This window comes from Patiria miniata, unplaced genomic scaffold (assembly GCF_015706575.1).
Source record: "Patiria miniata isolate m_02_andy unplaced genomic scaffold, ASM1570657v1 HiC_scaffold_11, whole genome shotgun sequence".
Classification (NCBI taxonomy): domain Eukaryota; kingdom Metazoa; phylum Echinodermata; class Asteroidea; order Valvatida; family Asterinidae; genus Patiria; species Patiria miniata.
The window spans coordinates 7,654,852-7,670,121 of record NW_024037049.1 but is presented as its reverse complement, the minus strand read 5'-3'; the positions used below and the strand labels follow the sequence as shown (position 1 = coordinate 7,670,121).

Below are 15,270 nucleotides of genomic sequence, written 5' to 3'. Positions count from 1 at the left end.
TTTGGTGGCTTTTAACATGAACAGTCAACTGCAATGACTAAAGATGAAGAAATTTTCGGATAATTTTCAAAATAAATTAGTGTATATATTTTGTTTGACTGTAGTGCCCTCTACAGTTGGTTTCCATGACAACCAAAGATATATTTGAAAGAGCTACTATAAAGATTATTTGTGCTAAGTTTGATTAAGATCGGTCAAGTCTGCTCAGTTTATGGCGTTTTGTTTCTTACCCTTCCAACCCTAGTGCTAAGAAAATGCATCCAAGCTCAATCAGAGGCAGTTACAATATAAGTGGGCTCCTGAGAGAGAGCATCCCTAAATTTTCACTGTTCAATTTTTTTTCCTATTGGAGACATGCCAAGGATACAAAAATATTGGTGGCGGTGGTTTCGGGGGGGGGGGGGGGGGGGGGAATGGGACCCCCCATAGCCCACAGACTATTTCCAAAATGTTTTGTCAGATGCCTTTGGTAGGTTTGTCTGTTTGGCAATATTACTACACTTAGAATGGGCTTCACTTCTGCTTTCCTTCTCATGATGGAAGCTCTTGCCTGTCTGGGAAGAGGCACTGTGGTTTTTATCCTGGCCTACAACCTGCTTGATAGGTTGCGTAGACTGGCTAGGATGCCCCCCCCCCCCCCCCCCCCCCCCCCCCCCCCCCCCCCCCCGTTTGGGATTAACTGCGATGAGCTTTTTGCACAATTGGATCTTACTTGGTCTAGTGACATTCTTGAAGCCTGACTTCCAACATATTGAACCGGTAGCACCACTGCTTGAATCTGCTGAACAACTCCTCTGTCTTGAAGTTCGGTCCAGAGGTTGTTTCTGTAAAATCTGTCCATTAAGTTCCATCTTGCACCCCCACTCTTGCATGAACCCTTTTACATGAGTTGTAGTGGTAGTTAAAGCAGATCCTAGGGTTGCTAATCTTTCATGAGATCTCCTGGCTATTGCCCCAGTGCCAGCAGTCTTTCCCTGCTGTCCACTATCATCTAAGTCTAATGCATGGGCAAGGGGCTTTGCTTTCCTGGATTCTGCTTGGGACCTAAGCGGCCTCAGATGTATATTTTTTCAAGGGTCAAATATCATGCCTGTATTAAAAAGTAGCCAAATGATACCAGGAGACTTTGCGATGTGAAGGTTGGCTAGCTGGCAAGTAAGCTGGATGATTTGTTAAAGGGCAAATTGGCCAGGGCGAGTAGAAAAGTGGGGAGTTTGTCAGTGGGTGAGCTGACCAGCACTCATTTTGAGCTGCTGTACCTTACCATCTTTTTAACGGGATATGTGACAGACATAGAGTTGACTCTGGATCTAGTTGATAACTCAGTGCCCTAAAAAAAATCAGTGTGTTTATGTTTCAAAACATTTACAACATCAAAAGTTTGATTTTGGTTTATAGTGTAAGAGTAGGGATCACAAAAATGTTGAGCAAAAAAAAATCTAAGCCGATGGTAATGGGTTTTTATTCTGATATGACTCATGAAGGAAAAGAAATTCTGTACACCTAGTTGAGATATTCAAAACTTTTAAATTAAAATAAAAGGAACTAAAGCTGTACTGTATGTGCCCTCGGCACCATCGCCAGCTCCAGGGGCATTAAGGGGCCACAGTACCAGCTTGGGGGCACACCACAAAAACATAAAATTCCCTTCTAGATAATTGTTACACTTAAGGCTTTTGTTGAATAGTGATGGGCCCGTGTACCCTGCAGCAAGTCAAGTTTTTTTGTTTCTCTTAACAAACTGCATTCCTTGAGTGTTGTATTTTAACCAAAGAAAGGCACTTTTTTGTCTTTATTTGGCATCTACAACTCTTTTAAAACTATGTCAGTTGAATTACTTTTGCAACAAACCTATCCTGCAGTAGACCTGTTTCACATTATCACAATTATTATTTTGTCACTAAATACAGGCCAGTTTTCCTTTTGGTTGAGATTTCATTCAAACCTAATTTACTATTTAAAATTGCCATCACTTTTGAGAGTGAAAGTTAAAAATAGCAGTGACAGAAACTCTTTAACAATCTTTGTTCTGCATCATGAAAAAAAAATAACTATGTATATCCTTGCAGGATGTCTGTGAGCTGGAAAAGCTTGAAGCACTGCCAAACCTCATCGAGCTGTCTGTTATCAGCAATCCCGTAAGTATAAATAATATTGACGATTGCATGTAGGTGGGAAGCATCTTGTAATCATTGAAACAGGTTGCCCAATATATTTGTCTCAAATACTGGACTCTTCCATACTTTGAGCCACACAGCTACATTTTAAGAAAGATTGTGTTTCGAGAATTAGAAATCCAGACCTTTTCAATTTTAATTTGTTTCATTTTGTTGGGTTTTATTTATTTAATTTTGTTTGCTTGATATTTATTATTGAAGTAGTGTAAATAACCAGGACAATTCAAATTTTGTACCTCTAGAATTCTAGTTATCCAGTAGTTTTGGGGCTTACTGTGGAGAGATTTTGTCTGAAAATGATTGCAGGGTTATTCTTGAGGTCACTGGTCATGCACCTTTGACCTTTTGATTTACCCTGGTTGTTGACACTGATCTCTATATAAAGACTGGATACCAGATGCACCAGTCACACAGTTCAATTTGCATTTAGACCAGTTCACCCAGATCTTCCAAAAATGGCAGCTTATAGGTCCTAGCTTGCACTGTATCAACACGTTTTATGATGTTCTAAAATAGACTGTGGCATTTAAAGTAAACCTAGATGATTGAATAGTTGTGAAGTGACCATGGTCACTGGTGGTGGACAAAAGGTACATTTATTTTATTTATCATTTTACAAGTATTTTACCAGGATAGCCCCATCAGTTATCTAAGAACTGTTCTCCATGGGAGCCCTGGATTAAAACATTAAAACAATACAAATTACAGGACATTCAAAACTAGTTACATGTACTTAATAAAAAATACATATATTTATTTTAAAGTAAATATTAGAAGATACTGAACATACACAAAGTGAAAATTACATATGACAAGCAAAGATATGAATTCCAATTACAGATTGTTAAAAAAAGACATCAGAAAGAAATATATACATGTATGCGAAGTACCGTAGGTCCCCATAAAACAATAAAACGAGAGACACGTAAATCAGGTGAACCACGATGTTACAAAGTGAATCATAACTGTCTATAAAGACGGCAACTTGTCCTTTTTAGATCACCAACCGTTTTTCTTCCAGTATGGCTTCAAATGGCTTTCTCCTGTGGCTGTCTGTATGCTATCCAGTCTTTATATAGAGATCAGTGGTTGTTAATCATTAAGTAGCTTCCATGGTGCATATCAAGTGAAAACAAAGTTTAGATTTTGTATTCAGTAAACACAACTTTTCTGGAAACTGTCTCAAAATTTGGAACAGGTACAGTATTTGAGACACATTTAGGGGTAATGGTATGTAGGCCAATACATTTTGAAGGTTATATGACACTGCTGGGCCCCAAAATATTCCAAGAGAAAACATTTTTTTGAAGGGCTGGGATCAGACTGGAGGGGCTATTCTACTATGATTTTGATAAAAATATTGTGTGACAGATTTGTATCTCTCTCTCCCTCCAATCTTCAGTTTAATTCTTAGATAGCATACATGTAGCATGTGGAAAATTTAGAAAAATAGTAAGTAAAGGAGAGGTCTATGTCTGTTTGCAACAGAATATAGGGTTTTTTTTAGTAAGGGGTATTCTAGAAATTAGTGAACAACGTCCAGCAGATCAGGTCAGGAATATTAGGAAGAATCAGTGGTTGACCGCTGTGGAAATTTAGGAAATCAAGAGGGAGATTGCTCAGGTTGGGAATTTCCGAGGAAGTGTTGAGGATGGGGCCAATATTTCAATTGATGAGGTTGGATCTGGTAGTAATGGTCCAAGAAATGATGGGATGGATAGTCTCCGGGGTACAGGTGGTAGTTTGGAAGCTGGCATCAGGGATGTGGCTGCTGCACACGAGGGCGGAGGTCGATCGGATGAGGGGGTGCCAAGAGGAGCGGATCATGATACAGACTTAACAAAAGAGGAGGAAAGAATGCTGATGAGAATTGAAGAGATAATGTCACGAACAGCTAAAGAAAGCATCCCTGCACTGTGTCGTGTTGCCAGGACGAGTAATATACCTGAGCTTAACAGTCTCGTTTATGCAGGTGCAATCGTTGTGAAGGAAGAAGTGGGATTCAAGCGAGCTGTCAAAGGCAACAGGGAAGTGACACCTTGGTGGAAGCGTCAGCTCGAGGGACAGATCAAGGACCTCCAAAGGGATCTGAGTAGAATTGAGCAGTTGGACAGAGACGCTTTGAGGAAGTCTGACATGAGGGATAGACTAATGGCTAAAAAAACGGGTGCGGGTTAAGAGTATAACAGTCGTCAAGGAGGAAATCAGATTACGAGGATTACAGCAGATTACGGCAAAGGCGACAAAGATGAAGAGATACGATGACATGATTCGGCAGTTTCGTCAGAATAGTCTGTTTAGGTCAAACCAGAGACAGATATTCAGGGAACTGGATGGTAAGGATGACGATTCTCAGGAAGTCCCAAGGGCAGCTGAGGCAAAGACTTTCTGGGGTGGCACTTTGAACAAGCCAGTGCAGCACAACAACCAGGCAGAGTGGCTGCAAGAAGTGAGAGAAGAACTGTATTCCTAGGCAGGAGGAGGTAGAGATCACTCTGGATGAAGTCAAGAGGCGTTTGAGGAAAGTGTCAAATTGGAAAGCCCGGGAGTTGATCATGTTCATGGATACCGGCTGAAGAATTTCAGCAGTATACAGGGTAGATTTGCAGGGCATTTACAGAAGTATCTCTTGCTTTGGAATCTACCAAGGTGGATGATTGAGGGGAGGACTGTTCTGCTCATGAAGGACGTTGTAGTGGTATGCGATTAGCCTCTGTCGATGGTGGTGCTGTTCAAAACCTACGATTATGCACAATATATGGTGCTTTTAATCTGCAGCATTCAAAAAAAGGCACCAGTAACGGCCAATGGAACAAAACGGGGAAATTTTTCGGGAAAAGGGCACTTTTTCGGGAAAAAGGGCAGTTTTTAGGGAAAAAGGGCACTTGTTAAAAGAAATAAGGCACAAATGCTACTATTATACCCACAAATTGCGCGCATTAACCTTGTCTCTCGATATCATCAAGTAGTTTCGCCAAACCTCAGTATTGATGATCTTTAAATTCACCAAGCTGCTTACTGGCACAGTTGCCCCATTTTAACCTTATGGAAAATCATGTGAATAATTATAACATTGTGATATTTAACTCAGCTAACAAAATGGGGAGAAATGAGCTGGCTGTCTGTAAACTGGGCTTAAATTAGGCGAAAGGGTCGGCTTACGTGGGAGACTTGAATAAGTTCAAGGAAATCCCCCCCCCCCCAAAAAAAAAAAATTGCTTGCAAAAATTATGTCAATGTCAAAATGTTTTCTTTCCATTAATTTTCTTTCCAATGATTTTGAGAATTTCCTTGAACTTGTTCAAGTCTCCCACATTAGGCAGCCTTTTACTAATTAGGCCAATTAACAGACACCAACGATTTTACCTGTGTTTGTTTGCTGGGCTAAATATCACAAAGTTATCATTGTTCACAGGATTTTCCATAAGGTTTTAATAGAGCCACAGTGCCAGTAACTTGGTGAATTTGAGAAGCTCATCAATACTGAGGTTTGGCAGGACTACTTGAAGATATCTGGAGGCAAGGTAAATGCGCGCAACTTTTGGGTATAAAAGTAGCTATTTTGGATCATTACAATGTCCTCATAATTACTCAGTCACTTTATATGCTTTAGAAAATGTTATTGGAGTAAGGATGAGTAAGTAGAATCACCACAATAAAATTAAAGAAAAAATAAAAAGATAAAAAATACACCCATATATGGGGGAAAAATGTATTACACTACAGGTATTTTAAAATTGAATATATTTAGGGTCAAAATTCGATGGCATCCCCACATCTTGTTTGTTATGGTTCAAAGAATGGATCTACATGTAGCATGGATGCCAGCTATTACCAAAAAATGCCATGAAATTATTTTCTGGAGTGTATTTTTCATTTGGCTGGCCTACTTGATGGCTGATCAGCGATCTTCTTGGCCCTAAGAAACCCAATGAGGCTACTTACCAAGAACTAGTGGATAGGCTAGAGAAACATTTCAAGCCTACAAAATCCGGCATCATCACTCGCTTTTTAATCAGCCAATATCGACTGTCTGGTGAACCAATTGCCAAATATTTAGCAGCACTGCGAGCACTTGCCAGTGACAATAACTATGGCTCCAATGTTGATGAGATGCTGAGAGACCGGCTTGTTTGTGGTGAGCAGGATGAACAGATCCAGATATTCCTGCGCGCTCAACCAGAGGACAAACTCGACCTCAAGTGCAAAGAGGAACTCGCACAATCAATGGAGCTCTCAGGTAAACACGCCAAAATGTTGACAACCTCCTCCAGTGCCAGTGCAGAAACAAGTACCAGCATCAACACTTTCAAGAAGAAACAAGCTCAACGCTCCAACAAGCCAAATCAATGGCAGAAATCTGCACGCAGTAGGCCTCAGCAGCAGCCACGGCCCAGAAAGCCTTGTGGAAATTACGGAACTTTCCACAAGAGGCTTGAATGTCCTGCTTGTGGCAAGACATGCCACGAGTGCAACAAAAAGAACCACTACGCTGATTACTGCAGAAGCATCCGCTTCTACACAGTCAACCCCGATCAATACTCGGATGATGACGACCCTGTTGTGGAGGAGAATTATTCCACATTCGAGCCATAGAAGACACCAACCTGAACTGGAAGCATGACATTCTTGAGCTTGAGCTCTGCCGTGGGACGATTTTGAGGAACATGAGAGCTTGAGAACCTGGTCTGCTGCTTGGGTAGGCACCCTACGCACCGCCCGTCGGAGAGTAGGTGGAGGTACACGTCAAACTTCAGTAAAAGGAAAGGACAGTGGCTTCCCTGCCAGCCATCCGTAGGGTGGAATAACAGTAATCCCTGTAATGCAATTTGCATAAGTGCATTCTAATAAACATACACTTTTGGGCCAGCATTTCAGTCAAAATAAACAGATTATAAGTTGTTAAAGTATTGCAACTTCACACAATGGACACAGTTTTCACTTTAAATGCACAGGTTTCCATCATCAAACTCAATTTAGCACACAAACTGATTTTCATCTTAAATGTGAAATACAGATTTTTCCCAAGTATACAATACACAATTAATGGTTATACATAGCCAATCATTTTAATAATTACTCACAAGGCCTTCTGCTTCGTACGGGCCTATCCATGGAGATTGCGATGCGGTAACACAGTGGGTCTCGATCAGCCACAAGGGGGATTTTTAAAAACTCCCCTCTAAAGAGGGTACAAGGGAGTCCGCCCGACATGCAGTACGAGTACTTTGCTGCCCGAGGACGAGTACCGTCGTTTTGAGTACGAGTACTTTGACATTCGAGTACTGAGTACGAGTACGAGTACTCCAAAGAAGTACTCGAGTAGTACTCGAGTACGAGTACCGAGTACAAGTACTACAACACTGCTGTTCTTGCATGGAGGGTGCGGATTCTGTTCAGGGTTAGCCATTGCTTGCAATGGAGGTCAAATGCTGGTGTTTTTACTGTGTTATCTGTGATGATCTCTCCATTGTTGGTGTTCCCATCTGCCAAGAGTCTGCGCCACTCAGCCTTAGGATCAAAGTCATCTAGGTATTCAACTGAAGACCAGAAGGGCTTGCGGGGACTTCAGGCGCATGTTGGGCAGGTTTTTCTAAATCAGCATGGATGGGAAGGTCAGGGTTAGCCTTGATGGTGCACAGATCCTTCAACATCCTCTCCCTTCTGCGTATGTTGGGAGGGGCATATAATAGAGGACATGGAGCCACTGCAGTGTTGACTTCAGTGTCCTGTGATGACCCGCGTTGCAGAGTTAAGGACAGTGTCGGATGCCTATGTGATGTCATCTCAATTTTCGTAAACACATCCCCATATATAAACAGACAAAGGTTATACGCAATCACACTTTTAGTTCTCTTGACTCAATTCAATTCAATTTATTTATTCATCCATCATGTGCCACATGAAATTTGCTTTCCTTTGTACATCATTAAACATTCAGTTAAACATGTAAAAAAATACACTCATTACAAAAGGCGATGCACGAAGATAAGTACCAACAATAGAAATTGCACAGTAAAGAAAACAAAACAAATGCACTAAATGAAATGAAAAACAGCCCCATTAACAACATTCCTAACCCATACCCCCACTTCCATCTAACACCTTGACATATAGATATAGGACCAACCCATACCCCCACTTCCATCTAGCACCTTGACATATAGATATAGGACCAACCCATACCCCCACTTCCATCTAACACCTTGACATATAGATATAGGACCAACCCATACCCCCACTTCCATCTAACACCTTGACATATAGATATAGGACCAACCCATACCCCCACTTCCATCTAGCACCTTGACATATAGATATAGGACCAACCCATACCCCCACTTCCATCTAACACCTTGACATATAGATATAGGACCAACCCATACCCCCACTTCCATCTAACACCTTGACATATAGATATAGGACCAACCCATACCCCCACTTCCATCTAACACCTTGACATATAGATATAGGACCAACCCATACCCCACTTCCATCTAACACCTTGACATATAGATATAGGACCAACCCATACCCCCACTTCCATCTAACACCTTGACATATAGATATAGGACCAACCCATACCCCCACTTCCATCTAACACCTTGACATATAGATATAGGACCAACCCATACCCCCACTTCCATCTAACACCTTGACATATAGATATAGGACCAACCCATACCCCCACTTCCATCTAACACCTTGACATATAGATATAGGACCAACCCATACCCCCACTTCCATCTAACACCTTGACATATAGATATAGGACCAACCCATACCCCCACTTCCATCTAACACCTTGACATATAGATATAGGACCAACCCATACACCCCACTTCCATCTAACACCTTGACATATAGATATAGGACCAACCATACCCCCACTTCCATCTAACACCTTGACATATAGATATAGGACTTTAAAAAATGCACCCTTATGACAACATCACAAGCAAATGAGGACGTCATGTTGATGGCACTTGTCAATGCATGCATTCACAATGTAGTCTTAGCCTGTGCAAGTTGAGCAGTCGATCTGAGCAAAGAGAGTGTCTAATTCAGTACAAATTAAACATTAAAACTTTAAAAATTCAGATTTTAAAATTTAATATCATCTAGCTTCCCAGCAAGTTTCTTGATGATAGGACATTCCATTATATGTGTTTTAATAACTGCATTTTTTTATGACGTCATCATGACGTCTTTACACATTGCATTTTTTATGATGTCATCATGACATTACATATTGTCTCATTTTTGTGTAAATATCAGGGGTGGCGGAACCGGGGGGGCTGGGAGGCACTCCCCCCCCCCCCCAGATTTACCCAAGTGCCCCTTTTGCCAACATAAATGTTTCCCCTCAAGCATGAATGTGCGCCCTCGAGATGGAAAAAAAAAATGCCCTAAAAGTTTCTGACATTTGTTTAAAGTAACCATTACCCAAAATGGTATAGATATTGACATGAATGAGGAATATGAAAACCATGCCCCAAAAGCTTCACAATGCGCCCTGAAAATGGGCACATAATGCGTAGTTCGCTGCATATTGCCGGTTTTGAAAAGCGCCCCCTATTTTGAAAGATGGTACCAGCTAGCTCCCCCCCCCCCGCCCCCCACTAGTGTCAGGTGACAAAAATGTGTCAACCTTTCAGCATGGATGTGCCAAAAAAAATACTTAGCAAGTGCCCCTTTTCGTTGATGCCCCCCCAGTTTAAAAACCATTCCGCCGCCGCTGGCAAATATCGATTGCCTAACAAATCTATCACAAAAAGAATTTTGAATTTAATATGGCTTTAAGGTTCAAATCAAAAAAAAAAAAGCAAGTAAAATCACATGATGGCGTCATCATGAAAATTTTGACCTATAACACATCACACGCCCCAAGATATCCGCAACTTTTTTGGCGAGACGCTAGTGTCGGCACAGAAACATGTACTGCCATTATTGTTATACCATTTTAAAGCTGGGAATCTTTAATAATTTTATCCCTGGCGATTATCGGTTTGATATTTAAAAGAGTTCTAAAATTATTCGTGCTCAAATAAAACATGTTGAAGACAAAATCAATTTATGATAAGGGACTTCAGATGCAAACTCAAGTCAACAAGGTCCATAAAAAAAACCAAATGATTTATATTAACAACTCATTGAACTTGAAACAAAGAGCAATATTGTAAATTTATTTAAGGTGAAGTCTGCGTTGATCGAAAAGAAAAGGAAACACAGAAAGTACAGGGTGAGTCAAAAAAAGGGGAACCCAAACCCAATAAAATATATTTCATATTTAAAAAAAATATGTAGTACCAATAATAATGACTGGAAAACCAATTTCATAAGCTACTTTTAGATGAAAAAAATACTGAAATTACTCAAACCGTCCAAAGAATATCACCATTTAAACACAATGACACTAAAACCTGTCTCGTCCAAAAAAAAGCAATTCATTGTGTGTTTTGACTGTTTGGAACAACAAAGAAAATGACACAGAATACTTGTTTCAGCAACTGTCACCAACTGTAGTACACAATATCTTATTAACAACCCTGGTTAGGCAAGCAATATGATTTATAAAATCTTGTTTAAAGGACGGGCCTTCAAAGGGTTTCCTTTTTAATATTTTTAACATTTAAAGTGAGATTTTATCGCTGGTGATGTTTGAAAACAATTGCGACGATTCTTGAAATCGCATTTTTTTGACGAGACAGGTTTTAGGGTCATTGTGTTCAAATGGTGATATTTATTGTAAACGGATTGACCAATTTCAGTCATTTTTTCATCTAAAATTACCTTATGAATTGGCTTACCAGTCGTTATATTTTTGGTGCTACATATTTAAATATGAAATATAATTTTAATGACTCACCCTGTAAAAGGCAACAAGATCATTACATTATGAACATGAAGCATTTCCACATTAAAAAAAAGCACATGATTGATTTTTCTTGAAATCGAATGAGTTTTTTTTTTTGGACATGCCTTTATTTGAACACAAATAATTTTAGTACCTTCTGAAAGTCAAACCAATACTTACCGCTAGAGCCTCGCAAAAAATGTTGCGGGTATTTTGGGACGCACTGTATATACACCAAGTTTCAACCCAATCTGACTAACAGTTCTCTATATATAGGGCTTTAAAATATGCACTTTTAAGATTATTATTTAATATTATTATTATTTATTCGACCTCAAAAAAAAAAAACAAAAACAGACAAAATATATATATATATATATTCATATACAGAACAAATCCAAAAACTAGAAATACAAAAATAACGAGACAAATACAGACAAAAAAAGCTATATACATGTACAATATACAACAAAGATGATAACAGCAGGGCAACTAGATGAGCATATAGTGAACTAAGTTAAAATCCATGAATAATGAGTAATTAGAGGATGAGTGTATGAGGAGAGCATGCAGTTGAAGGGACACCCCAAAAAAACGCAAGTAAAAACACACAAAAGAAACACAATACTATGCGGGTCAGGGACAACAAAAGTAAACTAAATTATAGTTGCTCGGAAGCATGTTATTCCACACATAGTAAGACAGGAACACTGGAAGAAAAAATCCACAAGACACGAACAGGCAGGGAGAGGAAGACTGAATAATTGCATGCTCCTGGGTCAATATGGGTAGATTCAAGTAAACAATGATTCAGGATTTAAGCAGATGTCTTTAAGTTGGAGCAGAAATGTCGGAAGGGACAGATTGCAGTAGCATCCCGGATGTGTGGTGGAATAGTGTCCCACAACCTCAGGAATCGACGTGAAGGGGAGTGAAGTAGTGTATCTGTACGAGTGGGAAGATGGCAGAATGTGAGGGAGTCAAGATGACAAGGGTTGATGAAAGTGTTGTTTCTAATGGATTCACAAAGTGTGACGCCGTGTAAGACCTTAAAAACAAAAGAAGATAACAAATAGTTACGCCTATGGGTTAGGGGTGCCAGTTGCATAAGTTGTACCGGAAAAAATTGTGGATGGAAAAGAAAACAGAAGGGACAAAATTCAGATTTAAAACAAAGAAAAAAAAAACCCCAAAAATCAGAACAAAAGCAAAGTCGTTTCCGCAACTGTGCCGAATAGCCAATAAACTAAATGTTAAAAAAAATAAAAGACTGTATTTTTATATTAATATTATTTTTTTTTCTTACCAAAACATCACATTGTTTAATATCTAGTGGCATTATGATTGTGTAACTTGTTTGTTTGGCCTTTTTGGCAGATTATCAGAGTGGAACTATAGGTTTTCCTGGCCAAATTCCCACATGTTTATTCACGTTTGCAAATCGGTCTTTCATTTTCTTCTGAATTTGAGAATCGCTCTGAACACGTGTTTCATTTTCTCTACCAGAGCATTTGATTCCATTGCAGTTCAATCAATTAAGTGATTGAGCAGCACCTTTCGTTTATGTCCATTATGATTCATTTACAAGATTTCTATTTCGCTTTTAGGAGGCGATTTCAAACATTCGTCAATCTATCAGCACCAGATAAAATCAGGGGTTTCTTTTTCATTAACCGTGAATCAAATTAGCTGTACCTGAAATCAATTTAGAAAAGGTATGCTTGCGTAAATGAATGCACTGGTAACGTAATTGGCCGTCTGTTTCTCAAAACCGAATGCACGCACAATGAAAATCATTGAACTTTCGTCGAATTGAAATGGGTTAAAGACGTGCATTCAAATTCAGACGAAAACGAATGACCAATATTCAAAATTGGCCGGGAAACCTATAGTATATGTACACGTTATTTGTATATGAAATTACTAACATGTTTTCACCAATCTTCAGGTATCCAGAAGGTTGATGCATCGTCCGTTGCTTGTGTTGAGACAACCTAACTTGCTGTGCATTGATGGAATACCAGTTAGTCCAGAAGAGAGGACTAAGGCAGAGATGTATTTTCTAGAGCAACAGGTAAATCAGTTTATTTTAGCTTTTTTAACTTTTTTGCCCCGCGGCGAAGCCGAAGGGGCTACTGTTTCCGCCTTGTCCTTCCGTGGGTGGGTGTGTGGGTGTGTGTGTGGTTGGGTGAGCTTGTCTTACATACGCAGTGTGGACTTCCGAACAAAAAGACGTCCACATATGTAGGTAGCAGCGACGAAGTGTGGACCTTGCCCCGTCCACACAGTGTTTCCCCATTTCTGGAAACAGGTTTAAGAGGCATTTTTGGGTAGGTTTATCTGTAGCAGAATGAAGAGAACACTAAGGGAATCATTGAAAAAAATTGGGTGTAAGAGTTTTCACAGTTTGAGAAAAATGAGTTTTTCCACTGGTGTTCCTTAACTACACGAAAAGAAGGAAAGTCCACACTAGGTATGTGAAACAAGTCTGGTGGGTGGGTGGGTGGGTGGGTGTGTGTGTGTGTCCGGACAAATCTTGTCAGCGCGATAACTTGAGAAATACTTAACATATGAACTTCAATTGGTTTGTGTATTGTTCTTGGTAATCCTAAGAACCCTTTTGCTTTTGGGGCCGAAAGGTCAAGGTCAGGTCACAGTGACTAAAACAAAAGAATTTTGTCAGCGCGATAACTTGAGAAATACTTTACATATGAACTTCAAATTTGGTTTGTGTAATGTTCTTGGTAATCCTAAGAACCCTTTTGCATTTGGGCCGAAAGGTCAAGGGTCAAGGTCACAGTGACTAAAACAAAAGAAATTTTGTCAGCGTGATAACTTGAGAAGTACTTAACATATGAACTTCAAATTTGGTTTGTGTAATGTTCTTGGTAATCCTAAGACCCTTTTGCATTTGGGTCCGAAGGTCAAGGGTCAAGGTCACAGTGACTAAACAAAAGAATTTTGTCAGCGCGATAACTTGAGAAATACTTTACATATGAACTTGAAATTTGGTTTGTGTATTGTTCTTGGTAATCCTAAGAACCCTTTTGCATTTTGGGCTGAAAGGTCAAGGGTCAAGGTCACAGTGGCTGAAACAATAGAATTTTGTCAGCGCGATAACTTGAGAAATACTTTACATATGAACTTGAAATTTGGTTTGTGTATTGTTCTTGGTAATCCTAAGAACCCTTTTGCATTTGGGGCTGAAAGGTCAAGGGTCAAGGTCACAGTGGCTGAAACAATAGAAATTTTGTCAGCGCGATAACTTGAGAAATACTTTACATATGAACTTGAAATTTGGTTTGTGTATTGTTCTTGGTAATCCTAAGAACCCTTTTGCATTTGGGGCTGAAAGGTCAAGGGTCAAGGTCACAGTGGCTGAAACAATAGAAATTTTGTCATGCGATAACTTGAGATATACTTTACATATGAACTTCAAATTTGGTTTGTGGATTATCCTTGGCAATCAGAAGAAGCCTATTGCATTTGGGGCCAAAAGGTCAAGGGTCAAGTTCACAGTGGCTAAAACAAAAGAAATTTTGTCAGCGCGATAACTTGAGAAATACTTTACATGTGAACTTCAAATTTGGTTTGTGGATCGTTCTTGTAATCCAAATAGGCCTTTCGCATTGGGGGTCGAAAGGTCAAGGGTCAAGGTCACAGTGGCTAAAACAATAAAAATCTTGTATTTATTCTGAGATCATAGGGATTGGGGATTAATCATATAAAACCTACAGAAGACACTATGCTGTAAATGAACGTTCCATGTGACCAAGGTACGTGTAAGTTGATGTTAAAAGAGTGGTGTTATGTCATGGGAACAGTCACGGTTGCGGGCATTTGTGTTTGTAATCACACCTGACTTGTTTAATTTCTAATTTGCAACAAGTTTAAATTGTGGTTTACTAACTTTATTTTTAGCCTTCAGTGGATTCCATTCTTTTATACAAGCCTTCTTCAGTATGTGCTTATATTTAAACAATGATTTCACAGCACCCCTTTTTGTGTTCCAAACAGGATACCACGGAATTTTAACAGTTTCTTGTTATTGTAAATTCTGCATAGGACATAATAATAATAATAATAATAACGGCAATTTATAACCCCCTGTATCCGCCAAAAATGACGCTGGCAAATAATGGTGACAAAGCAAGCACAGAAAGGCTTCCTTTGCCACTCCTGTCCAAGACAAACTGGAAGATATCTTACATATTACATTGATGTACAACTCAATTT

The 15,270-nt window shown here is 39.5% G+C and overlaps 1 protein-coding gene across 1 annotated transcript in view; it reads left to right on the top strand.

Annotated features, from left to right (window-relative positions):
- Positions 1-13,108, top strand: part of LOC119743485 (leucine-rich repeat-containing protein 9-like) — a gene marked incomplete at its 3' end in the record, with an annotated part of 155,025 nt that extends 141,917 nt beyond the window's left edge. The window contains 2 exon segments of the mRNA XM_038219907.1: positions 2,070-2,138; positions 12,983-13,108. Of these exon segments, the coding sequence (XP_038075835.1) occupies positions 2,070-2,138; positions 12,983-13,108 (195 nt within the window).
- Between the last annotated feature and the right edge of the window lie 2,162 nt (positions 13,109-15,270).